The sequence below is a fragment of the Strix aluco genome, chromosome 3 (assembly GCF_031877795.1).
Source record: "Strix aluco isolate bStrAlu1 chromosome 3, bStrAlu1.hap1, whole genome shotgun sequence".
Classification (NCBI taxonomy): Eukaryota; Metazoa; Chordata; class Aves; order Strigiformes; family Strigidae; genus Strix; species Strix aluco.
Window position 1 is genome coordinate 30,842,972 of NC_133933.1, and position 26,924 is coordinate 30,869,895.

At 43.5% G+C, this 26,924-nt stretch overlaps 3 protein-coding genes across 3 annotated transcripts in view; 1 reads left to right on the forward strand and 2 right to left on the reverse strand.

The window, feature by feature from the left end:
• Positions 1–1,937: 1,937 nt before the first annotated feature.
• Positions 1,938–14,108, reverse strand: PRPH2 (peripherin 2). The gene is made up of 3 exons (XM_074817995.1): positions 13,209–14,108; positions 10,209–10,455; positions 1,938–4,935 (listed from the first exon to the last, which is right to left on the reverse strand). Exons 1-3 carry the CDS (start codon positions 13,787–13,789, stop codon positions 4,699–4,701), a joined length of 1,065 nt encoding a protein of 354 aa, XP_074674096.1. The 5' UTR covers positions 13,790–14,108; the 3' UTR covers positions 1,938–4,698.
• Positions 14,109–22,385: 8,277 nt separating this feature from the next.
• On the reverse strand, positions 22,386–25,031 carry TBCC (tubulin folding cofactor C). Its single transcript, XM_074818009.1, has one exon. It carries the CDS (start codon positions 24,864–24,866, stop codon positions 23,823–23,825), a length of 1,044 nt encoding a protein of 347 aa, XP_074674110.1. The 5' UTR covers positions 24,867–25,031; the 3' UTR covers positions 22,386–23,822.
• The window catches only part of BICRAL (BICRA like chromatin remodeling complex associated protein), a 45,839-nt gene continuing 43,902 nt past the window's right edge, over positions 24,988–26,924 (forward strand). Inside the window, exon 1 of the mRNA XM_074818000.1 lies at positions 24,988–25,043. The gene's annotated coding sequence lies outside the window, so the exon portion shown is untranslated. The remainder of the gene's footprint in view (positions 25,044–26,924) is intronic.

Sequence of the window (26,924 nt, forward strand, 5' to 3'; positions counted from 1 at the left end):
CCTCTAGCTGCAGCGATGGCTTACCACGTTTCGCATGCCCAAGTCTCCCCATTTCTGATTTGTGCTGCTTGACCCGGTTTTGCCTGGGAACATGATGTAAAATGTGTGGAGGCTTGGTTGCCTAGTGAAGTGGTGTGCCTTCAATCAGACAACAGGCTGCAGACCTGCCCTTTGGTCCTTGTTTTGCTGAGTTTGCCTAGTACATCTGATTCCTGCACCACCCTTTGCTCTGGAGAAATTGGCTTTGAGAACAAACTATAGAAATGCACCTCATAATGAACTTAATAGTTGACTCATGTTTATGGACTATCCTTCTTTTTAGTAGAAACAGGTTAATCAGGCAAGATTGTTCTCTGTGTGTTGCTTTGTAAGGGGCTGGTGAGATGGAAGGTGGGAGCCCTGCTCAGCTCTTCCTCTGCACCACGAGTGAGGGGGAAACTGCAAAACGAGGGTGCGTTCCACAGGGAAGGGTGCTGCAGAGGTGGTGCATGTCATGGAGAGCCCACAAAGCTGAGCTCCAGGCCAGGGTTTCTTCCAGCTTTCCCACCTCACAAATGTGTGTTGGATTAAAATTCAGAAAGTGTGAAGTGTCACTGTGAAGTGATGTGGGACCTTCAAATGCAGGTGCTTTGAGAGAGATGTTTTACGACTTCAGTGTTTCTGTCAGTCACTGAACATTGTGAGTCTGATATAATTAAAAAAACAGTTTCATACACGCATTACTTCAGGTTTGAGATAGCTGCATTGCTGTTACCATACATAAATATGCCTAAGCTTCTGTCTCCCCACAGGGGGCTGTTATCACATGGCACCATTCTATTTTTCTGGCTTTATCTCTTAATTAACTAATCTCTAATAATGCTTTTTTTTTTTAATAAACATTTGTGATCTGTCCCCGTTTTACCTTGATTATGGTAGTTTACAAAATGGTTTTATTTTACAAAATGGTTTACAAAACAAACAAGTCAGGTGGAAATAGTTAACTGTTTTGCCGGGATTCCTTTTCTTTATATCAGCCTTGAAAAAATCTTCCCTGGCCATTAGCTAGGAAGTGTGCAGTGCTTACAAGCTCGATATAGCATTCCCATGCTCTTTGCTAAGCTGCACGGATGCGTTTGTCTGGTATTATAAAATGTCCCAGCTCATGTAATGCATAGAGGCTAATCTTATCAATTGTATTAAGGTTACTTAGGAATTAATAGCTTTAAGGAAGCTGTTTATATTTTCTCCTTTAAAGCACTTTAGTGTGTTCTGTGTACCTTCAGATAAATGTCACCAGTAAAATAGTGCACTTCTTGCTATCTCTTTAAAAAAAAAAAAAAAAAAATCTTAAAAGTTGACACTTCAGGGCCTTGGTCTGGCTCTCAGATCTGGGTGCTTGGATTTAAGCCGGTAATCCGTATGAAGGTACCTAAAAAGAAGTGGCCTGGTTTGTATGAAATAAGCTCACATCCTCCTGAAGTTTGTTAGTTTGAAAATCAGGGCATGGCTCTGGAAGTTGTTGGATTGCTGCAAGCAGATTTGACTCATAAGCTTTAGACTTAAATTTAAAATAACAACAATGCTTTATTTTGAATGTGTGTTGTAAGTTAGATTTAAATGGGGAAAAAAGAGGTTATAAACCCAGTTTAGCTGATTGACAAAGATCCTGAGGATGACAGTGGTTTCACTTGTTGAGCATGTCTAGAAGTTAAGGCCTGTGAAGATGTTTTAATTCCTATGTACCACAAGATGATACTACTGAAATGGTCCAGCAAATTCTGTTTCTAGTAAGAGGCAAGTGATTTAGGGGTCTGTTTGCACATCCTGAGCTTAGCTGGGCATGTGAGAAGAGGAAGGTTTGCTTTCTCTCAGAGCATTATATAGAATGGTGGAAGAGCCCCACCTATAGAAACACATAAAGCGGGTCCAAAAAAAATGAATTCAGAAGCGAAAAGTCAGCAGTAACGCAAATTAAAGAAATCTGTATTAAATTGTATATATTTAAACATTTTCTTTAAAGAGATCTTTACTTGCAATAGAATTTTTAATACCTAAATTTACATTTGCAGGCAGCAGAGATAGCTTTATCTAGAACAGCATTTACGAAGTCACAAGAAAGTGTATGTCAGATTGGATGAATGGTATATTACAGGTAATATTTTACAAAGCAGTCATATTACAATCTTGTAGTAATTATAAGATGTTACAGAGATTTTCATTAACCAGGAGGCTTTATTTTAGACAGCATTAGCATATACACTATTTGTTCTTGTATTTATGAAGCCCTGATTCCAGTACTATTCTTCATAAACCTGTCTCAGATGGTGTCTCTACCTGCCTGATACTGTGAGACTCTTGCTCTGGGAACTCGTTTCTCCAATGTGGCATTGAAAGAGTAATTTGACAATTTGTTATGTCGCTTTAGCAATAGATTGAAAAAAAAAAAAATAGAGGCCACAAATAATTGGAGAGTCATCTCTAAATCAATGGCCTAAACCAGATTTCTAGGGCAGCAATAAATCTAGATCTCTTTGAAAAATCAGATGTCATCAGGTAACTGGTATAGATCACAGCACACTGAAGCCTCACAAGGAAAAACTGTAATTAATCCTTGTAATGCAGCTCCTATCCATATGTGACTCCTCTGAAAAGCTCTTCTCTGATATATGTGGCCACATCATGCTCCATCCACAATCCTGTTCTTCTCTAATGGACCAACTGAGAGGAGCAGCCAGTCGTAGCAATCTCTTACTGAGAAGAAAGGAGTTGGTCTGGTTTGTACAGTTCTGCCATGCAGAGTATCCCCTCAGTAAAGCAATAGATGATAGGCTGTGGTGAGTAGCAAGTTGGCTTTTATCTTAGTGCCCTTGTTCTAGTCAGTCTTGCGCACAAAAGAAGAGTGTTGACTTTTTAATTAATTATTGTAACTAAATTCATTATTGTAACTGAAGTTAAAAGCTTTGACCAGCTTTGAAAAAGTGAAAGGATGCCACAAATACCTGTCAAAATCAAACCTTAGGTGCAGATGGCCTGAAACAGCCTGGCCACTGAGATGTAGACTATGGTTTGATGTATGGACATGTCCCTACCTGTCCTGCTGTCAACTGGTCTGTCCATCCTAGAAGGAGTTTGAACAAAAGCTGGAGGAGCTGAGTGCTGCTGGGGCAAGTGCACAAGTGATGAAGAATGAAAACTAACAGGCTGCACTATGATTAGGCAGCTGCAAACATGGCTTCATTTGAAGACTGGCCACCAGCCAGGTGGAAGGGACCTGCTGAGAAAACTCTCCCAGGTACACTGCAGAGTACAGGATTTGCCCAGCTGGGGTAAAAAAAAAAAAGTGGTGCCTGGCTTGTAGCTGAGGGACTGAGATGTCTGCAATTGTTTGTGCAGGAGGTTGGGGCTTGCTCTCAGGTTTCTTGCCCTTTAGCTGAAATTATCTAGCAGCTGCATGATGCTCTGTTCCCTTACTAGAGGCCACACACCACAGCAAACTCTTTCCATGTCTTATTCCAACTTTGTATATGAGAAAGGGTCCCCCAGCTATGACAATATGTTTGGAGAAATGCAGCATATGCAAAATGTGCCTTTCCTTTGACTTAAAAGGTATAATGAAGGGTACCCTATCACTGATAACGAAAAGTAAAACTTGTAAAATTTGCACACCGGGGACTGATTTAAACTTACTTTTCCCTGGCCTCAAAGTTTGAGGCTTGATGTACTTGCAGATGAATGGTATCCATTTGCTAGGATGCTGGAAAACATTTAAAGTGTTAGTTCTAAGTAGCCTTTTTTTTTTTTTTTTCTTGTTTTAAAAATAGTTGGGCTTGAATATTGTGGAGCAAGCTATGAGATTACATACTCTTTAAAATGTTCAGAATAACTGTAGCTGGCACATGCTCATAGCATTGATTCCACCTACTACAAGTGGAATTTTCTAAGCTTCTGCTTGTTTAAATACAAGGTGAAGCGTAAGTCTACAGCATACTAATTCAAGATATACAGGCTGAAAAAAACCCTGAGAAACAAAACCCATAAATCTTACCTTAATGTTGTTTTCATGATACTTGTGCTGTTTCATTAAATTACAATTTTTGCTTAGTACATAAATTCTCAGCATAAGTTTACATTTTGTTCTATGTACATCTTAAGAATAGAGCAGAAAATACCATTGCTTAGCACATTAACAAAAATAACATTATATGAGAGGTTTGTCAAAATAACTGTATACTAAGTTATATACAATTCTGGAAATACTTCTTCCTTTGAGTTCTAAGATGTTACTCCCCAGAAAACCAATCTGTTTGCCTTCTAAAGTTGAAGTACATAAAGCATGCTGATAAAGCAACTTTAGCAAAAAATACTAACTTTTCAAATTCCACTTTTAATTTCAAAATAAGATGGAATGGATCACTGTGTGATGCCAGCAATTTTATTTTATTTTTTTAAACTAACTGTCCCTGATAAGGGAACACATAAATATTGCAAGTCCTAGAGGGGTCATTTCCCCAAGAAGATATTAATATGGTGTACTGACATTGTGGATAAATGTATTATCCCAAGGTGCACTATGTTGTATACTCCCATACACAAAAAAAAAATAAATACGTAGATATGTGTGTTCTGATGGTTGATACATAGCTTTTAAAACAGATCTTCACAATTCTCAGGTTTTTTTGATTCCTCTCTGATAAAAAGTCCACATCAATTAGAAGCTCAACTGACCGTTGTGACAGCTGGCGTCTTCCCAGCTTCCCCTCCTTCGGCCCCTTCGGCGTCTGCTTCCACCTGATTGAGCTTACCAATCTTTTTCAAACTCTCCAGCGCAGACTTCAAAGTGTCCTTCAGGCTGTTCTCCAGGATCCACCCTTCACTTTCACATTCAGGGTCTTCGGGATTTGGAATGCTTTCCAGAGAGGTGTGCAGAAGACGCAAGCCAACCGTCACAGACATCTGTGCCATGCAATGGAAAAGACAGAGTGTCAGGCAAACCTTTATACCTTTGTCCGCATCCTTACCGTCCTCTGCTATCAGCAGCCTGGGCTGGTGACGTGAACAAAATGCCAAAGGCACCAAACAGATACAGCTTAAGCGCTGTGGGAATCCTCCACAGGAGAGGAGATCCTGAGCAGCCCTCCTGCTTTGAGATGGCCAGAAGAGGTGAAGGGGAGCTGGCAGGAGGAAAATGTCCCTTCACAAGTAGGGAAGGAGAGGGTGGAGGTCTGAAATGAGTGAGCACCACAGCAAGTGTGACAGTTGATAAGCAATGAGTGGATGCATCAACTGATGAAGGAAGCACATGCTGGCTGCTGCAAAACAGCAGCTTTGTGTGGCCATGTGCACAAGGGGCCTTTCCACGTACCCCATCACAGGGGTGGCACCTTCTGGGAGATTTTAATGAAATTTCTGCTCCTGTGCACTAGATGTCCATAAAGCTGTATGTGCAACAACATCCTCTGCCACCACTCAATTTTAACTCTAAATGTTTTTACTTTACATTGACCTTAATATGTGTGGCAAGTATATTAATCTGATCAAGGAAATATTCATGAGTGTGCAGAACTGAGCCGTATTAGGATTTAAGCCATCAGCTTGTCTACTTCAAATTCTGGTTTTGTTTTTATATAGGTATGTGCAAATAAGGAAATCAAGGCAGCAGGTGATCTGTATCTCTTGCTGGTTCCATCTAAAACAAATATCTAGTTCTGATAATATATTTATCAGGCCCAGCAGCCCTGAATGAGACTTCTTCTACTGCATTATGCTGATGTAACACCCCTGACACAGGCAACACCCCAAACCTGCCTCCAGAGATAAATAATGTTTTTAGCTAGTCTCCTGCCTTCTAACACCATGCAGAACAGCTGGAGTTCCACCGTTGTGGTGCTCATGAAGGAAAGTGATGGATCTGTGAAGTAGAGAAAGAAAGAAAGAAAAGACAGTGCCGAGAAGAGCCAGCTTGATGAGATGGTAGAGGGGGTGGTCAGGATGAGGCAGCAGTAAGACTGATTTAGTCTTTCATGTGCTAGGTAAAGCTAAAATTGAGACCACTTCTTGTTGTTAACAACCTCATAGGATTTGTTCTGTAAGGGAAGTACAATACCTCTGTTATCCTACCCAAATTGCCAAGGAAGTGATTGGTCTTCCTGAACCCTAATGGCTAAAGAGGTCAGCATCCCTGTGTGTTGCTTATCTGGTGTCACAGCTGAGGCCCATGGAGAGCTGCCCTGGACCTGCAAGGTGCTGCTCTCTGTTGAGGCTTTTCAACTAGAGATGGAGGAATCTTGTAAACTCTCATGCAGGATTACGGCATCGTGTAGCTGGGTAGATCTGAAGTTGGGATTCAGCCACATAGCATGGCCCATGGCAAAATTCACATCTGGCTTTTGGACTCATGGAACTGCTCAAGCATGTGCTGCTGTGGACCATTCATTAGCCTGTCTACCCTGGTCATCCTGCCTGTGTATGTCTCCAAACTCTTGGAAGACTAAAGCTACCATTGGTTACTCCCAGAATTTTCAGATGTTCATGTTTCTCTGCCTTCACTCAAGAAAGGGAAGAACATTGGTCAAACAAAAAAGCTTGATCAAATACTTCCATATTCAAAGAATATCCATACCCATATTCTGTTTAACTCGCATGAATGACTCACAACACCTTGGTCCTCAAAGAAGTTTACTATTTGGTAAATTAGTCTATCTTCCTAGATGATAGCATAGAGCCTTGGGCCATCAGTTTTGTGAAGTCCTGCACCAGGGAAGGAACAACCCCATCCACCATTATATGCTGGGGGTGACTGGCTGAAAGCAGCTTGGCAATAAAGGGCATTAGGGTCCTGGTGGACACTAAGTTGAACATGAGCCAGCTTGTGGCGAAGGTGGTGAATGGTATCCATGAGCACAAATTGAAACACAGGAACTTCTGTTTGAACATCAGGAAACACTTTTTCGCTGTGAGGCTGACTGAGCACTGGCACATGTTGCCCAGAAAAGTGTTGGAGTCTCCATCCTTGGAGATTTTCAAAAGCTGTCTTAGACTTGGTCCTGGGCAACCAGCTCCAGGTGGCCCTGCTCGAGCAGGGAGTTGTGGACAAGAGGACCTCCAGCCTCCCTTCCAACCTCAACCAGTTTGTGACTTTGAGTGGTAGACTTGTGCTTAATCACAACCCAGCAGAGAAGGCCTGGGCATCAAGGTCTCACAGCTAGCCCAGCCTCCCTGAGTGATGATGTCCCTTAGCCGATAGACAAACTGTCATGAAAACTCTTGTCATTTTATAACAACTTTAAAGTGGCAGGAAGAACAAGGCTGCAGTGTTTCTCCAGGGCTGGGTATGGGCAGGCTGGGCTGGTGCATCCCTCTGCACCACAGCATGCTCAGCCCCTCGATCTATGCCAGCAGAGCAAACTGTGTCCTTCTGGACAGTCCCTGCTGCCTGTGGGCTGGTTTTGAAGATTATCAGGAGTTCACTCCTAGTATTCAGTGCATCAGAGTTTACTCTCCAGCACATGATGTGCAATCCACTTCCTGCTCATGTTTGATCACTCTCCTGGGTTCCCACCTCCTGGAACTCAGTGCTGGGCTCCCTCTGTGGCACCACACATGAGATGAATCTCAGGGTATCAGCCATTGCAGTGCCTGTGACCTATCAAGAGCCATGTGTTTATACAGGTGAAGGACCTGGAGCATCTCAGGAATCAGCTACTGCCCTCCCTTTTGAAATACTCTATTCAGGTCACCCCCAAACCCCCCATTTCCTCTTTTCTGGCTGAGGCAAGTCAAGAAGACAGCTAGGCTTGCTCTGCTTGGCCTTCTGCAGGGAAGCCCATATGTTTGCTAGGGTTTAGCCTGAGGCAGCTTAGCTAGAGCAGGGTGTGATGTTTTTGTCACCCTCATGACTGGTTGTCACTCGTGCAAAGCCTACAGCTTTTGCTAGTAAAAGCAGTATGTGGATAATAATACATTTCCAGAAAATATGACAGGCTACATTTTTTTTCAAATAGAAGTTTTGATACTTCAGAATAGGTTCATTTTTCCTTGCACCTGATACAGAAACACTAAACCTAAATGTCCTTCCTTGAGGTCCCTACAACCATTTGGCACGTTATGTTTTTCTACAGCTCAAAGTAACAGCTGCAATTAGTATTTTCCTCCATGCTCTGTCCCCCTTCCCACACCTCAGTACTACCAAGCCAGCTGGAAGAGTCCTCCATCAGCCCCCAAGAAGGGCTTTGCTAGGGAGGTGCTGTGGCTGAGTTCACAGTGGCTCCAGGTGCAAAGCAAACCAGAACACTCCTTTGCTTTTGCACTTTTCTGTAATTTCTCATCAAGCTAGTCAAAGGGAAAATGAGAAGCACAGAGTCAGTGTGTTGACTGACTGCTGGTCAGACTGACATCTTACCTTGGCCAGGAGTTGGGACCTCTGCTGTGCTCCTACTCAGTATAAAATTGTTTCCTACCTGACTGGAATTTAAAGAAAGTAGTTATATTTCAAGGGGGACTAAATTACTGTCTGCTTCCTGCTTTGCCTTAAAAGCAGAGGGAGTTTGAGACTCAAATCTGGAGCCTTTATGGTAGAATATCAGGCAAGTCATAAATATTCAGGAGGGCCAATTATTATAACCCAGGACTGTGATATTTCTTTAAAGCTTTGCCCCGAGAGTCCTCTGATTGCCTGAAAAAAACCTCACCTTATATTTTGAAAAAGATGAAGAAAAAAGAGAAGATTGTATTTCTCATTACGCCACAGATCGAAAAAAATACCTGGGTGTACTTTGAAGAGTTAGAAATAAAATACTGCATTTCTGTTGCTGCTATTAATGTTAGCGTATCACTGTCATTAATCTCCTACAAGTCAGCAGAGGTGTTACAGGTTCCTAGTCGTGATTTGTTGCAGCTGGCATTAGTATCTCTGCACATTTTTCCTCCGACTTTTTGAATTTCCTTCTGATTTTCATATACAGCTAAAATTACCGTCTCTTCAAAAACTCTCTATTTGAATCTGGGCTTCTCTTTCTTTTCTTACCAGAATAACAGTGCTACGAGGAGGTAGTACATTTCTCAGCCCTGCAGAGTGATTATTTTTAAAATAACACACATGAAATAACTTTATGACATTTTTTTCAGTTCACAGATTATTTGGGTAGCTGTTTATTTTCTAAAAAGCATCTTCTTTCCTGGAAGGGTGTAGGTCAGTGCTTGTATCAAAATATAATGCATCTTTTTAAATTTGCATTTATCTAAATTTTTAAAAAGCCAGCTGAATCATTTAAAATAGGCAATGTCATTTGCAGCAGCCGTTTCAAGGATTAGAAAGGGTCACACAGGGAGCTTCACCCTCCCCGTTTCCCATTCGGTCCTGCCCTACCTCTGCATCCAGCACCTCATGCGCCAGCCCTTGTGCCACTGCCAGCCCATGCTCCCTGCCTATAAGTATTGATTAAACACCCCTGCTAGAAAACTGGCCATCTCCCAGAGGCAGAAGGACATGTTTTGCTCACATTGAATGAATAGTATTTTAACAGCAAAGCTAAAATGCTATTATGGGCTATGGTCCCCACAAACATCTGAACTGGGCAGTATTGGCACCTGTTTGCATATGCATGGTCGTTTTGGGAAGCAGAATAAAATAAAATTAATCCATCTGCTTCACCTAAGCCACTTCTTGTGACCTAAAAGATTGGTGGAGCTGATGATGGACCTTAAACCAAATGCTGCTCTGAAGCTGGACCCTGTGCATGGCTCTAGGTCTTACTCTCATCAGCACATAAATCCCTTAATTGCACTTTCTGTCCCACAAATTACTGCCATCTCTTTCCAATACACTGCTTTGTGTACTTTTCATTCTCCACTAATGGTGACACATGTGAAATTAATGCATCTGGACAGCTGAGCCCTCACATGCTCTTCTCTTCCCAGCACTCTGCATTTGGCAGAAAATCAGGCCCTTTTTCCCTCTTGCTGTGGGATACTTGAGGCTCTGGCCCCTTGCTCTGAAGGGGAGGACTGTAACCTAACACCCACCCCATGCTTCCCAGCTATGTCTCCAGCCTGGGACCTTTCAGGCCTTACGCAGATGTTCACTATTAGATGTTTTCTCAGCCAAAGAACAGTGACAGATGATTTATTTTAAACAGATCTGATCTTTAACTTGAAAGTCCATGCTGAGAAATGCTCTGCTCCTCTAGAGCTGGCGCTTCAACAAAGCATGGCTGAGGGGACAGGGTTACCTCAAAAAGCCAGACGAAAAGGACAACGGCACCCATGGAGGTCATGATGCTGCTGTAGTAGTGCAGGAGGGCTTCCCGACAGCCATGGCGCCAGAGGTTGAGCTCCTCCGTTTGGTAGTCGTAGCTGTAGTGAGCTGAGTTGTTGGTGACTTGGTGCTGGATGCAGGGTCTTGGGGAGCTGGGGTTGCAGCAGCTGAAAGGGACGCCGTCCACCAAGTACCTTCCATCCACGTTGCTTTTGATCCGACTATGGGCAAGGAAAGAAGGAAGCGTGAATACACACACACACATATAAAAATATACTGAAGCAGTTTTGCACAAGAAAGGCAAGCAAAGGCAACGCGGACTTTCCACCACACCTCCTGGCCATTTCTCTGCATCCCCTGTTCATATGGCGGCATTTGTCCCAGGTGTTTTTCTTTGAAATCTTTTCCCATATCAAGGCTACACTGAGTCTATAATTAACTCTTCGTGATGGAAATGCACTCTCTTGGGTCACTTCTTCAAAGAAATTAATTTTTAAGAAAACTAAATGGCAGAGAGAAATTTCAGGAGGGGCAGTCAGAAAAGAGTGATCACAGCATAGTTAGGGTGGAAGGGAAGTGTTGGAGGTGACCTGAGCTTGGAAAAGGACCCACAACAGCCTTAGGACCCACCATATCCAGCTAGACCATTGATCCAGCAAACCTAACATCTTCTTTTTGATGATAACAGCTCCAGGAAGAGATTACGCATTTATTCTTGGATTGGGAATGTTGCCAGTGTTTAAAGCATGAAATGTGCTTCAGCAACAGGATGTTGAATAATGTCTGAATTTCTGAAGGTCCCAAACTATTGTTCATTTGAGACTGTGGCTGCTCTCCATAAACAGCCATTTAGTGTGGTGCCTTATGAGATGTTTAGATGAGAGATACTTAGAAGGGAAATAGTTCCACTGACACTGCAAAAAAAGACTATAATAAGAGGACTGCAACTCTGATAGATGCCATTTTGCTTAGAAAATGGCAGAATGGAGACCTCCAGTGATCTAGAAAGGTGAAAAAAATCTGAGAGTCGCTTGTAGCATTCTATATTGATATTTTAAAGTTGTGTCATAGAGAGAGAGGTGATTGCAGCAGCCTGGTGAAGCAAAATTCCACTTTGCAGTCATGGCCTAAATATATCTAAACGTCAAATGCAGTTGAGATTTTATGTCTAGATGTAAAGTGTGCTCTGAGTTGGGTCTAATTCCTATTGATGTGTAAATGCTGCACCAGTTTCAGAGAGGTTGGATCAGGCCTTCACTCTACAAAAAATATAAAAATCGCATTGCAGGGGACAGACTCCCACCTTCCCTGGAACTAAGGCAAACTTTGCTATTGACTTCAAAGGGGCCCGAATATCCCACCAGCAATGTGAGCAGAGATTGTGCACCACCGTGTAGTTCAAACCTTGAATTCACTCATTAACATCCATTTGTGGATTTTTAATGCCCTATTTCCTGCCTCAGTTGTACAAAGAAATTGCCTTGAGTCTCAGTCCCAGACAAGACATCATTTATTAAGGACAATATAACCTTGTTTTCCCTCTGTGCTTTGCCCTTCCACTGCTGCTGGATTAAGTTACAGCTCTCAAATCTCCATATAATGCTGGCAAGGTGAACTTATTATGTTTTCAAGTAGTTATTTATACCCATGGGCATACCTTCGTAATGCAAATACTCCCTTATTAAATAGCGAATATATTTGTCATAACCCTGCAGTGCGATAGGTTAAGCCTGTAACAGTTTTCACTACAAAGTCCTACTTCAAAATTGCAAAACCAACCAGATCACCCAACAAGTAAAAGCAACATGCGGAAAGACACACAAGTGAAATACCATTTACACAGCCAGGCAGGGATCCCAAGAGATACACAAAGCTTTTTGCAAAATTACTTCAGACATTTTTAACATAGGCAGTATATTTAAAAGGCAGATTTCTTCCAGTTTACGAGACCCTTTGTGCAACCACACAGTATGAATGTTAACGAGTGATGTTCCCAAAGAACTCTGAATAACGATCTCTTCCCCTGGTGCTTAATTTTTTAAAAGGCTGTGGATATTTATGCTCAATGCTCATTTTTTAATTCAGAAAGTTAATTTGTTCTCATGTTTATTTTTTACTTGCGCTTACTGCACCTAACCTGATTTTGAGATTACTGCTTCTTTGGGCACTGACATCAGAGCCATTAAGGTGTTTCTGGTCAACAATCTGCTCTGGTTTGTAAAGTTGGAATCAGTGCTGTTTTCATGTGAGGTTTAAAAAAATTAGGCACAAGTATATATATTGAACATGTTTTTATACAGGAGAGGATTTAAAATGCATTTGGCTACAAGGGGCACTGTGTAAAGCTAGGAACGTCAGTGGATGTTGATGCTCAATATTGTCACAGCACCAAAGCAATCCATTGAGGGAATATAAAAATAAAATTCTAAATCTTAAGGGTTTAAAACACATGAGTTATTGGTAAAGCATTACTGTTTCTATTTGTTTCCATGAGACTGATTAATTGCCAGTATCTAAAGTGAAGTTTTAAAACTGGTATGAACAGTATATAGCCAAGGAAGTCTTTTTTAGGAACTTAATAAATTGCATTGAAATCTGCTTTAAGAATACTGATGTTCTGATACTTACCTGTTGATTTTGGGAGGAGGCATGTGTGGCTCAACATAATGGGTTTATAAGGAGGTAAAAGACAGTAAAAAATATTATTTTAAGTCTGTTTACATCGCACTGAGTAAGAGTGAGAATTGTATTTTGGTGCTTTATATTTTATGTTCTGGATAACAAAAGAGAAATTTGTCAGGGGAGGAAGCAATCTAGCTGATCATTTGGGATGCTTATTAATCAAGAGTAGAGAAAAAAAAACATTTTATACAAAACCCTCTCCAGTCGGTGCCTGTTGTGATGTACATTTCTTTAGTATAATACCAATCAAAATAATGATAGTACGCGATACAAACCCCACTAAGTCACTTACTCTTTCACTTCCTTGGAGCTGAAGTCCAGGTATCTGTTGCTGATCCACTGAATTTCGAACCAATCTTTGAAGCCATTGTTCCCACAGCATTTGAACTCAATTTGGAGCATGTCAATGGTCTTCTTCATGAAGCATCTTCCAGGGGTGTCTGTGTCCCGGTAGAACTTCATGCTGTTCTTGAGCCCCTGAGCCAGTGTGCTCTCCAGATTGCCCCGCATGAGAAAGCAAATCAGAGCAACGAAGAAAATGAGAATGTTAAAGAGGAAACACAGTGCCAAATAAGGTTTCAGCAAAGGCTTCCACCTGGCAAATTTAGCGGGATCCAGAGAATCATAACAAATTTTGCCAGCAAAACCATTGGAGGCGCAGGATAATATACCCATCAATATCAAGGAATTGGGCACAAAGTGGCTTTCAGAATTGTCCATCACGTCGCTTCGCTTCCGGAGTTCAATTTTGAGGAACAAACCCATGCTAAAAACAAGGATTCCAGCAAACACTGAAAGCCAGTTCATGAGCCATAGTCCCTGCGCTAGTTTTACCCGTTTCTTCTGACTGAATTTGATTTTCAGCAGTGCCATCTTCGTAATGTGAGATGCCGGAAGATTTTGCAGCCTCTACCCCTCTTCTCGGTGCAAGTGACTTGAGGAAAAACCATTCAGGCGTTAGCAGAGACCCCGAATGGCACGGTTGGAAGCAAGCCACTGCACGGTCCTTCCATCTTGAGCTTCCCCAGTTAGTATTCAAGCAAGTAAAATATTCAAATATCCCAATTAACAATTTCACATTAATGAGAATAATGGGCAATTAGCATCTACAACTATTTCTGGTGGTTCTTTCCAAGCAAAGGAGAAACAGACTCAAGGTTTCGAATGGTTTGATCTGGATCTGCACGACGTCATTCTAATACCTTTAATCATTTGATCCAATTTGTAGAAATGTCTGTCAAGAGATGAGTGGAAATAATCCCTCATTTTACTATTTAGTAGATTTGTGCTTTCTTATGATAGGCTGCCGGGCAGAATATGAAATTGCAGAGAGATAAAAAGATCTTTTTGCCAGAAGAATATGGATCCTTTGAGGAAAAAGGAAGAGGGCTCCAAGATTAAAAAAGGCTGCTTGAATACAGATATATACTTACCCCTACAAGACCTTGATTTATTCATATCTGCAGCCAAAACCACCTTTCTAGTCCTTATCCTTCTGTGTTGACCTGGGTTGCCATTCTGTGGTTTATGTGTTCTGGAAGCAGATAAGTGTGTGGTTTACAGTGACCTAAAAAAACTAAGTTTGGTATTTTCTATTTACTTCCAGGGCTTGTACCATCTCTTGGCCTTGGCAGGAGGGAAGGAGAAAAGAAAAGTTCAGAGAAACTCAATAAATAAACCCAGGGCTGAAATCTAGAGATGCTTTTATAAAAAGTGAGCTGACATGAGCAGCTTACTGGATAATCACTGGGCCAGGGAGGGGAGAAGGGCTGCCCAAGCTGACCCAGGAGTTTACACCAGGGAGGAATTTGACCCAGCAGCTGGGGAGGGACCCTCGGGCTGTTGTCACTAGCCAGTGCAAGGGTGGCACCCCCCGGGTCCTGGGGGTCTGCTGAGGGACCTGCAGCCTGGCTCTGCTTTCACACTGTAGAGGGCAGAAAAGGAGGGATGCAACCCCTCCTCTGGCAGAGGCCTTCCTGCTTATGCCGCACTGCCATTTCAGCCAAGCATGGATGCTGGGCTTTTGCTCTTTCCAGTGCTTTAGGAGTTTTACTCACTTTGAAATATCACCTCCTGCTCACCCCTCGCCCTGCAGAGGTTCAGAGCTATTGGGAATGTCCTGCGCTGGCTCAGCACCTGCTGCAGAAACGCAAAATCAGCCCCAGGCAACCTCAAGTAATGCAAAATTATTCTGCAGGTGTGTGAGAGTGTGGGTGCTAACACTGCAGGTGAGAAAGAGCAGCCCCAAGAGAGGGACTGGGGGGGGGGGCTTTGCCCTGACCCGAGCCAACTCGACTTGCTGCCACCCGAGTGCATCCTCTAGTGGCTGCCAGCAGCATGGAGCACCAACGCCCAGGGAATGGTGAAGGGACCTGCCCAGGAGGAAGGCAAGTGTGAAAACTAATTATAATAATTTAAAAAAAAATGCACTGAAACCCATCATTTTGGTAGTGGGGTGCTGTGGATGCTGCTCAGTTACTGCTTGAGATCCTGGGACACCAGAGGTCTTTTCAGGAAGGACAAAGGCTATCAAGCTGCTACTTTTTCCAGTACTAATAGAAGGTTTTTGCCATGGACCTTTCCTGGCCCATCTGGGTGCTATCGAAGTGACCTGGAGAGCAGCTGGTAACTGGTGTTTTCCTAAAGCAGGCCTGATTTGTTCACATTGCTGCTGCCCTTGCAGGTGGAGGGTGAGTGTGCAAGAGGAAAGAGGAAGGCAATTATCCATCAGGGCCTATTCTCTCTGCTTGCCATGAAATGGATGAAAAGTGCTGTATTGTGGAAAAACCTGTTAAATACTTTTGTGTGATAAGCCATAGCACTGAAATAATATCCCTCCTGGCCTCTTGGCAAAATAGCCCACAACCATGCAGCACACATTACTATGTTTTACTGACTCCTCCAGGGCTCAACTAGGAAATATAAGATAGTCTGGAGGGTGTATTTATCTGACAGCCTGAAGTTAATTCTAGATAAATGAACCTGAAACTTTTTCCTTTCTTGTCAGTGCTGACAGAGCAAAACTCTAGTTAAAGTGGAAAAGAATTTTCTATCAGGTCTGTGGATCATGAGGATATACAGTGAAGTATGTTCTGCAGTGCAGTTAACATGACAAGAAATAGTAAACCTGCCCATGGCAGATGTAAGCCTGGTGCTGCTCTGGATATTGGGAAGCTTATATTCAGGATCACAGATAATGTCTGAATACCCATTACCTTAATTAGCATTCAGACGTCTGCAATAAATCTGATGCAGCAAAACCATGCCATTGTATACACGATAGTGTTTCCTGTTAATTCAGGAATAAAAATAGTGAAATAGAACATACAGCACATGCTTCCATTGATCCACTTAAAGGAAGGTAACAGGAGGGGTCCTAATAAACCACTCCCAAATACTTAATGTTTTCTAGGAGATGATCAGTGAAAGGACACTCAGATAGTAATTAGACCATGAACACTTTAGGTAATACCTTTCAGCAGAGAGAGCAATCAACATAACCAAAACAACACAGATTTGTAAATTTGCTGTGTTTATTTAAATAGTTTCAATAGTTCACTACCAGCTGGGGACTTAGAGTGGCACAAACTACCCACCTATCAAGTCAGCTCACCATGCTTGGAAACTTTAAAGGGGGTTGGTGACATTAAATCATAGGCTATACTCTGAGCTTCCTTCAAAAAATGAAGTTAGTACTTTTAAAAGCGGGACGTTAATGCTTCCCAATTATCTCAGACACAGAGCTGATGAGCCCTGTGCAAGCTTCAGCACAAACTGATCACCTGAGGGCTGTCTCAAGCAAAGTAAGCTAAGGAAGAGCAAGGTTACAGGGGATCATTGAGAAGTGCTTTGGAGTGTGGACAGCACAAAAAAGAAAACTGGTTTTGCCTGGCATCTGCTTTTCTTACAAATCTTTATTTTGGCTGGGATTTGCCTTTAATTGGGCAGACTTACTAATGCTTTCTACTTCAAATAGAAAATATTGAAACTGATCCATAGCAGACAAAAGCTAATTGCAGCAAGGATGTTTGAGTTAATGGTCTCAGAGGTTGCATATTAACTCAAATGTAAAATTCATATGCCATTTCAGAGAAAAAAAAAAGGTAGAATAAAATATTCAAATGGTTATTGATCTGCTAGAACTCAGCATGAATGTGTTCAAATTCAAAATATTGCTAAAAAATTATATTTTCTAAGGATGACAATACAATATTGATACCTTTCCAAAAAGCTCTGTCTGCTAACCTAAATATAAGCCAAAAACTTATCAGTTAATGTTAAGAGGGAGGAAAAGGGTTTTTTTAATGCTGATAGCTCAATCTGGTATTTGGTATACAGTCTGCTGCCCAGTCCTGGAGTAACCATGCTCTTTCCGTCTTCAGGAATATGAGATATAAAAGGCAAGTTCCTTTTATATAGGTATATCCTATGTGCCTAAACTATGGAAGTGCTCTTAGTTGGTAAAAAAAATAATTTCCAGGCCCAATCTTTCTTTCACACTGCTCTGTGATATGAAACATGTGGCTTTCTCTGGTTCTTTTTTCTTTTCTTTTGTTAGAAGGGGTTAGGTTTCATTGCAAGGATGAAGATGTCTGGTTTTACCTATGATAGGAAGTTGTTATGTAGAGATAAGAGTTTGTTTATGTACTGTAGTTTATTGTTTGAGTTTATTGTTTGGCTTGCACTTGTAACTGTGTGGAGTGTACAGGGACACTCCTGAGGAACAACGTGATAAAATGGCTGTACCACACTGTATGATTAACAGCTGGAAAAAAGTCTGATTTATGACTCCTTTTTTTTTTTTTTTTCTCCAATGTACACTAGTAACTTGGTAGGCTACTATTTCTGTGGCATGTGAAGTGACTACAGGTCCTGAAGCTGAAAACAGAGGCAAGTTGCTAAATTCACTGCTGGAGCTGTTGGATACACCCTGGGAAGGGTGATTTGACCTGCTGGACCCCGTGGCATCTAAACTATGCTGGGGCACACCGCGGGGGTTTTAGTGTCATCTTGCTCTGGGTCATTCCCAGCATTTCAGCCATCCTTATCCACAGTGTGGGTAACATGTTCAAAAAATACAGTTTTCCTTTGACCCCCAAGATGTTCATTATGAGTATTTATTTGTATTACTGATGCCTAGGGTGTAGTGTTCACTGCTGAAAGAAGAGGAGTTATAAATCAATGTTTGTACTTGCAGAAACAGGAAAGAAATATGTTGGGAATTGAAAGAAGCTTACAAAAGGCTCACAATAGTCATTACTGCTGGAAAACATCTCAGCACAACAGATGGACCCTCAAGCAAGTCAGATAAATCAGATCACGATGTGAATGGAAATGCTGCAATTCCACAAGTTGCACAGATCTATTTTTTTTTTTTCTCAGTATTCATATCTTTCCTTGTATGTGATGAAATTGGCTTTTAGTACAGTACAGGCTGTGAGCTCTCTTGTGCAGACCCAATGGTCGTAACAGGAAAGCTGCCTAGAAAAAAACACCACAATCATAGGGGTGGGGGAGAGCCTGATGGAAAGTGGGAGGTAAGGGCACAAGGCTGAGCAGCAAAAGGATGATGCATAAAGGAGGTAAAGAAATGTATTTGTCTGTATACAGTTCTCAAATACAACAAGTCTGCCCTCAGATGCCACTCATATGCTGGGAGAAATCCACTTGGAAAGAAGTAGGATGCATATTAAGGGTGGGCTGGGGGGAAGGATTGTATATTCACAAAAAATCCTTCCACTAAAGAATTTCTAAGTATTTTGTAACACCTGAAACAATTCCAGGTAAAGCCACTAAGATTTGATGCTTGTCTACATAGAGCTATTGCCTAAATAGGAAGAAGCTTTAAAAAAAAAAAAATAATCCCAGCCTTCAAAAATATAATGCTTAAAAATGTGTAAGAAATTGTCTTATGTACGTATTTCTTACCTGTTTTTCACACAATTTTGTTAGAGTCCACACCAGAATCTATTTAAATGAAAGAGGATTGGATAAAGAGAGGATACAAATAACTCCATTTTTGTTCCTGGTATTCAGAGTAACATGTGCCAACAGAGGGAAATGCCTGGATTCTGTTGGGAACTGAGGAGGTTGGACAGACCTCCAGGTGAGATGATGGCCTCATTGGAAGCAGCAGCAAAGCTCTCCACTGCTTCTCTGGAGGCAAGCTTTGGTTCGTGCTGCCTCTCACAGCCTCAGCAAATGCTGACACTCAAAGCTCTGTATGGTGCCGAATAATGCTCTCAATTTTCTTCTACGGGTTCATGTGTATTTTTGCACAGAACTATTTTATTTCATTCACAGACACATATGAGCTTTAAAAAGTTGAGTAACAGCACTGTGGTGAGCTCAGGATGTTTCACTGGCTCTAAAGATTTTGATCAGCTGGAGGAGGGCTGTACAACCAAGCTGTCTTTCAAAAACCCTTAAACCAGGAGTTTGCTCTCCTGACTCCCTGTGGAAAACAGTTCTGCACCTCAATGCCCTGCACTGTTTTTAAAATTTTTATGCCAGTTAGCCCTGTATTCAGGGCCAATTTGCACCTAGTTTATGGTGCTGATGTTTCTGTTATCCTCATGTCTTCACAACCATGTCCCTGGCAGGCATTTATTTTTCAGCTCCTTCTGAAGCCTCGCATAATTAATTTCTTTAGGATATGTGTTTTTTAAAGAAGTTCCTTGGTTATTCTAGCAGCAATGAGATGCAAACCAGAGCTAGGGTTCTTGAGGAGGCTTTGCTTCAGTCTTGCATTATGCATGTTACATGAATCCCATGCGGGTCACACCGACAAACTGCTGCAGACAGAAGCAAAGAGGTGATGGTGGTGCTCTTAACTGGTTGGGAAATTACCGTCCCTGAACATGCTCATTCAGTGGGCTCCTTTGAATAGTTTTCTCCCTTGCATCATGTTTTTAGTTCTCCATCTTGCTACTAGGCAAGGTAGCTTGAAAGCAGCTTGATTTCACAGCAGTCCTGACTGCTTCTGCCCTCCCTGTAGCATGGCTGTGAGCCTGATGTTACCTGCTACCTGCTCAGCCATGAAACTTGCTCACCGCACAGACTTGCACAAAGCCTCCCAGACAAAGTACCTCTGCCCCTGTGAGTCTCCTGGAAAGGGGATTTTTGGAAGCTCTCCCTAGTAGGTTAGACACAAAGCAATCCTGGCTCCTGGCCTAGAAGAGGCTGACAGGCTTTTTCTTCATGTCAGCACTGCTTATCACTCCGAGGGAAGACACTGAGCATGTGCTGTGCTCCTTTCTCCAAGATGCGATTAGCAGAGACAAAGTGGTTCTGACCAGGCTGGCATTGCAAGTCTCCTTGACCCAGGAGAACAGACAGCCTGGCAGATCTCAAATCAGATGCTGCAGAAACTCTGCTCAACCTTCCCTCTGAGTATTTCTTAGTTGCAAGCTTCAGAAGGGAAATTCAGGAGCCCGGCCACTTGCTGCTGACAGCTCAGGGCATGTCACGACACACTCCTTACTCTCTTGGAAGGAGGTTTGCTTCTGTGTGATGTATGAGATGCTCCATCATCAAGTCATCTAGAGACGGGATAGCACAAAATTCCTCACTTGTTGAAACAAGACACTCTCAGTAAAACTATTTCATTGCTTTCATACTTAAGATATGCTTTTGACCTCTTGAACAAACAGCTTAAGGCTCACCCACAGACAGGAAGCAATTTTTCTGATGCCTTGTCAGTTGATGCAAAAGGTAAAGAAATGCGATGAAGCTACAAATACTGTGGACTAGACCTTTAGTCTTCCCGTGTTTAGCATTTACTCTGTTAAGTAGTTTCACTGAAATGATCTAGACAACTCTATAGTCTAGACGTGCTAAAGTATCTCCAACATCTTATTTCCAAAACATTCATTTATGTCAACATGAAAAAAAATTTTTCCATCTAAGAAAACAGATGCTAAGAAATTAGTTTAAGAAATAGCTGAGAAATTTTAAATACAGATTATACACAACTAGCCTGTAAAACTTTTTTTCATATATATACACACACTTACTCCTACCATGCTTTTAAATACTTTTGTAAAAATTTAATAAGTATATAACTCTCAATACATCTGAGCTATCATTTTCCACTAGATTTGACTGGAAAATGGATTCTCAAATGAGTAACTGTACTTTTTGGCCTATCAGCTAATATTCTCTCACTCACATGGCATTTTACTTTTTTCCTCCCTACAAGGGCTGGCAGAATGCTGTGGGTTATAGCAGAGGTGAGTAACACACGAGCTGTCTACACTCTTGTTGTCAGGAGGAAGTGTTCTGGGGCACACAGATGACAGCCTGCTAGTGCTTATAGCAACCGTGACTTCCTTTTCCATATGTATTTTTAATAAATATATAGTGTTGTTAAAATAGCTAACTAGATAGAAATGCTTAGGTGTTTCTTTCAGACCTGAAAAAGCTGCAATTTCTATACTGATTGAGCCTGTGAATATGCTAGCAAACCTTGTCCAGTGCGTAACTGGTGTGCACACACTACATTACTATTAACATGACATACTTGTTTTAATATAGTTTTGAATTTCTGCTAGCATGAGTCTACATTAGGAAATTAACCTTTAAAAAAGGAGCATGGAAATGTGCAACTGTGTGTGTACATATATGAAGGTACATATTTAGAACTATAAATCACACATAAGTATTTGCCTGAACAAATGTTTTCAGACTTGCTGTCCTCAAATTAAATTTTCTTGTTTGATGTCATGCTTGAGACCAAGGTACACTTACCTGTTTGTATTACAAAGGTAACGATAAATCTTTAAGGCAAAGTAATGGTTTGGAACATCTTTAGCAGTCTCCCCTGAAGTCATGTTCCTGAAGAGTATTACCTAATAATTTTGCTTAGACAAAAATTAAGTATTTGAAGAAAACATTAGGAGCTGGGATATCAGTTACTGACCTCTGAAAAATGTCACTAGGGAAGCATTTTCAGACTTAAATTGAAGTCTAAATTTCCTTGGTTTGACTCCTGCTATTTATTCAGGCATTATTGCATGCTATGGACCAACAGCTAATACAGGAATGCACTCACAGGCCAGTCTGAAGCGTATTGAGAAGCTCACATCTGGTACCTGCTACAGCCTAGTGGTAGTCTCTCCATTTCTAGATTTGCCAGTGTCCATCAACACAGTAAACATAAGCCTTTATAGCTTTTGGCTAGCTGAACAAAGGCATTTCTGTAGTTCCTACTGGCTGAACAATTTGCAGTCCCAGGATGAGAGGATGCCAAGGGGATTTGTCACTATGAGGGTATGTGGGGAAGAAAGATTAACTACAGAATCACGTTTGGTACCATGATGGATGTATTAAGATACTAGAGAGCCTCCCTCTAACATCCCTCTAACAACAGGTATTAAAAATTATGTACAGTAAAGCAAGACTAAGGGTGTTTAAGTCATTCTACCATGCTGTCAATGCAAAGAAGAATCATTAGTAAAGGGACAACTGAAACAATTGAACAAATATATTTGAAATGCAAAATCATTAACAGAAGTAAACAAATCAAAGTTGTGAAGAATATAAAAATTCCCTTTTTCCCCCCTCCCCTTTTACATTAAATATGCTGAAAACAACTTCAATAAAGTTTCTCTGCTCAAAATCAGCCAAGTACTCAAGTGAAGTTTCAAGAACTTCCCATAGCAGTGATGCAGTCTGCTCAGCTAGTATTCATTTTCTGTTAGAGGCACATATATGATGGTAGGGCAGCATAAATACTTTGCAGTTTTAAATACAACTCTAAGCTCATTCTTAGCCAAGATAAGCAGTGATTTCTTGCAAAATGCCACAAGTTAAGGAGCGCACTTTATGCAAAATAACATGCGCTCTTGGAACTGGAATATAGCACCTCACTTTCCCATTTTCCTGACTCCCTCTTGTCAACACTGGACTTGGGCAGTAGCAGGGGGGCTGTAAATTAAGATCACAGCACCACTGAGCATATTGTCTGGTGGACTGATGAAACAACTAGTAGGACATACCTGAACATTTCTCCCCTCAAGTTTCAGAACGCAGTAGAACAATTTACCTAGCTTCTGTAACGTTAACCAGCACTTACTACACCCCCCCAAAAGTACACTCAAAGCACTCATTAGTCTCAGGTTAAAACTCTTTATAGAAGGAGCATCCTTTTACATAATATTTTCAGTCTGTGAAGATTTAGTATTTATATAGCCTGTATAGGTTTGTTAATTTCAAGCAATTGTTAATATACTAGGAGAGCATTAAATGTTTATTAGACTCTTTTTCCTTTAGACTTAACTCACCTGAAATAAAAGTCTAAAGACAACTTACAGATTTCACCCACATCAACAGAACCTGGCTCATAATTATACCATAGGCTAGGCTATGCTGTTCAGTTACAAATTCCTTTGAATTAACCTTTTGTCTCCATTACCTCACAGAAGTCCTCTCCTGCACTTGCTGTAATATATAGTGTACTGTTGTCTGCAACTTGAGAACCACAAAAATATGAAAAATTTGGTATTTCATCTTTTCACTCCAGTACAGCTTGTACTACTTGCAGCTAATTTAGATTCTGCCTGGGTGAGTGAAAGCAGCACAACAGCTCTAACAGAGGCTCGCTGTTGTTTGTCTATCAGTGCCTCTTGCCCCTCCTTAATTAGAAAAAGCAGTGAGGTACTGCAGTAGATGGCAACTTCCACAGTGACACACAAAGATTACAACAGCAACTTGTGTAAGCACAGCAAACTATATGTGACTGGTATTCTTCGATTGAAAAAAATCCAATCATACATTGTAATTCACAATTTAAATACCGAATGGAATCATTTAATGGCATATTGGGGACCAAACCCCAGAGTTTATGAATCGAGACCGCGTTTACGCCAGGATTTCTTGCTCAGCAGGGAGCTGCCTCTGCAGTCAGTCAGTCCCAGCAACTGATTCTCTCGTGCTCGGGGATGAGGCTCCAGTTGGGCGAAGGCTCGTCAGTCGCCAGCCAGCCAAAGTCATCCACCAGGTTCCAGTTGTTTCTGTTTCTGTCCAGCCCCGAAGACTGGAAATCTGCCTCGATGCCAGGGTAGCTCCAGGTGTAGGGGGCGAAGGAGACCTTAGTGCAGTCCTCGATCACGGCTCGGCTAGTCACCTGCACGTAGAACCGGCTGTCGCGGGTGCGATGGATGCGGAGCTGCTGGCAGGCCAGCACCAGGAGGCAATCGCTGCAGCCATCCACCAGCACGGAGGTGGAGACGGGCCCGCAGAGCACGGTGCAGCCCCGGCAGTCCCGCACCCGCAGCGTGTTGGCGTTGCCGCGGAGCCGCACCCGGCAGCCGCGCAGCCCGGCGAGCACCACGTCGCGCTGCAGCAGCTCCGCGGGGCCGAGCTCCAGCGCCTCCTCCTCGGCGCCGCTGAACCCGCACAGCGGTGGCCCGCCCGCCTCCCCTTCGGCGGGGCCGCAGTCGGGGGCCGGCGCGGCGGCCGCGGGCCGGGCGGGCTCGGCGGGGCGCGGCTCGCTGCCCGGCGCCGCTTCTTTCTTGAGGGCCCGGAAGGCGAATTTCTTCTTGGGCTGCAGCTGCTGGCGCCGGGCCGCCAGGTCCCCCTGCAGCCGCGCCACGGTCTCCTGTCCCTGCCGCACCTCGTAGGGCGCCAGGAACCGCACGCTCTCGGTCAGCAGCTTCTGCAGCCCCTGCAGGCGGGCGGCCGCCTCCTCCAGCGGCCCCGCCGCCAGCAGCGCCTCCACGGCCTCTCGCTCCCTGGCGAAGGCGGCCACCAAGAACTCGCTCTGCTCCTCCTTCACCACCTGCGCCTCCTTCTTCTGCCGCTGCCGCTCCACGCCCTGCTGCCGCTCCGCTTCCCGCCGCTGCAGCCGCTCCGGCAGCACCGCGGCGGCCATCTCGGGCTGCAGGGAAGCCACGAAGGCGGCCGGCGCCCGCAGCTCCTGGGCGGCCGCCGCCTCTCCCGCCGCCTCCATCTTGGCTCCTCGCCTCCCCTCCGGTCACTAAGCAGCCCGCCGATTGGCTGCCGGCAGCCCCGGCTGCGTCGCTGCCGCCGATTGGCGGGCTGGGGGGCTCCCGGCGGGCGGGGAGGAGGGCCGGAGGGAGGGGTCTCCTGTGGTTTTAAAGGGGCCGGCGCCTCTCTGCGGGATGGGGTGAGTCCTGGCGGCAGGTGCCGCGCTCCGCGGGGCGCGTTATCCCGCTTCCCAAATTAGCAGCCGGGCTATAAATAACCCTCTGCCCTCCCCCGTCCTTCCCCCCTGCGCGCGCGCGCGTAAGTGCCCGCTCCTGCCTCCCTCCCTTCCTTCCCTCCCTTCCCCTCCCCCCTCCCAGGCCGCGCCTGCGGCGGGGAGCGCGGCGGCCCTTCCCTGGGCCGATGGCTCGGAGAGGGGGGGCCCGGCTGCCGGCACCCCCCACCCGCCGCCCTTCCTGCGGGCGGCAGAGCCAGAGCGGGGCCGGGGGCGTCTTGCCCCCGCCGCGGGGAGGGGCGGGGAGGGCGGCTCCGTGGCGGGGAGGGCGGCTGAGGGCCGCAGCCGCTTCAGCCGCCTCAGCCGGGCCGCCTGCTGCAGGCGGCGGCAGCTCTCCACCTGCTGATAAAAAGGAAAAGCCGCTGGCTGCTCGGGTCTTGTCTGAGCTGGTCGCGTATTTCTGGTGGGCGTCAGGCTACCCCGCGGGCCCGCCAGGTGCCTGGTGGTGGCGCTGCCCGCACTCAGGGAGGCGCGGAGCCCCCGGCCTGAGGCCGGCTGGCGGCTTGGCAGGCCCCATGGCCTCAGGAGGCTCTGTACCTGCCGCGTTTTCACAAGCCTTCCCTGCCGTGTCCTCTTCTGCAGTGAAGTAGTGATGAAAAAGGCTGTTAAATACTTGTACGCAACTGCAAAGGTGCTGCCACAGAGGCCGTTTTTCTTCTTAGCTGCTTACCTGATTTCTTGGGTGTTTTGTTCCAGAAGAGGGTTCAGTTCTTGATGGAAAATGTGAGAGCAGCGCCTGTGGATTGCTGTGCCCTAGAGGGAGGTCTGTAGGAGAAATCCATAGAGGCTTCTATGAAAGCATGGCAAGGAAAGCTTTTCTTGCATGTTTTTTACTTTTTTTTTTACAACTAGGAAATGCATTTTAAGTAAATTTGCAGCAGGAACCAGAAATGAAGTACACCTGGCTACAAAGTAGACAAGTGACCATCATTCTTATCCTTTTGAGAACTGGTCTTATGTTTCGTGGAGTGTTAATTTTTGCAAAGGTAACACAAATTAGAACACTCTTAGAAACATATGAAAATAAATTTAACTCCTCTCCAGTTCTACAAATATCTTCTCCCTTCCTTTGGCATTTCAAAGTTACCTATACTAAATTAACATAGAACCTAAAACTATCCATTGAAACAAAAAGGTGGTAAACCCAAAGCAGATACTCCAAATTTACTGTTCTCTCTTTGGTGATAGCATGAGTTTTCTGTCCAATGTTCCTGTTTGGAAGTACAGATTGCTATGCTACTTAAGGTTAGCATTTGAAAGTAGCCTTAGCTTGGAAGTAGACATTGTTTCCTGAGAAATAGGGTTTAATTTGTGTCAGACGTGATAGAACATCATTAGAGGGTAGGGAGTACCTGAACCTTACATGTAACAATGTCAGCCCAGTTAGCATGACAGTAGAAATGCAGTGAAATGCCTTTAATCCTTACAGTGCATAAAGGACTTGCACTAAAATAGACAATATTCTTTCCTTATCATTGTTACAATATAAAATCGTGAGATCTCAAGAGGTTGTTGTACAACAGTAGTACTTTGGAGCAGGTTGGATGGGGGGGCAGCAGGATGGGTAACATTGTGGCTAATGCATTACAGCTCTTAACTGTCACAACACGGCAATGGTAATGTGTACAGAATTTTGTTTCTGAAAAATGAGATTTTGAGTCTTAAAAATTAAAACCTCTTAGCTTGTAGAAAGGGAGAATGCTCAACTGTGAAAAAGGAAGGATAACTTGAAATATTCTCACTTGATTTTTTTTCCCTACCAGTGTGTTTAAATGGTGCATTTAGTAA

What these genes read in the sequence shown, in the direction of transcription:
- TBCC (XM_074818009.1), bottom strand. Translation starts at nt 24,866, where the DNA reads ATGGAGGCGGCGGGAGAGGCGGCGGCCGCCCAGGAGCTGCGGGCGCCG.
- PRPH2 (XM_074817995.1), bottom strand. Translation starts at nt 13,789, where the DNA reads ATGGCACTGCTGAAAATCAAATTCAGTCAGAAGAAACGGGTAAAACTA. An exon ending in AGCTCCAAGGAAGTGAAAGA is followed by an intron (nt 10,456 to 13,208) that starts GTAAGTGACTTA and finishes CCTTGCCCATAG; the next exon opens with TCGGATCAAAAGCAACGTGG. An exon ending in TTTTCGTCTGGCTTTTTGAG is followed by an intron (nt 4,936 to 10,208) that starts GTAACCCTGTCC and finishes TGCATGGCACAG; the next exon opens with ATGTCTGTGACGGTTGGCTT.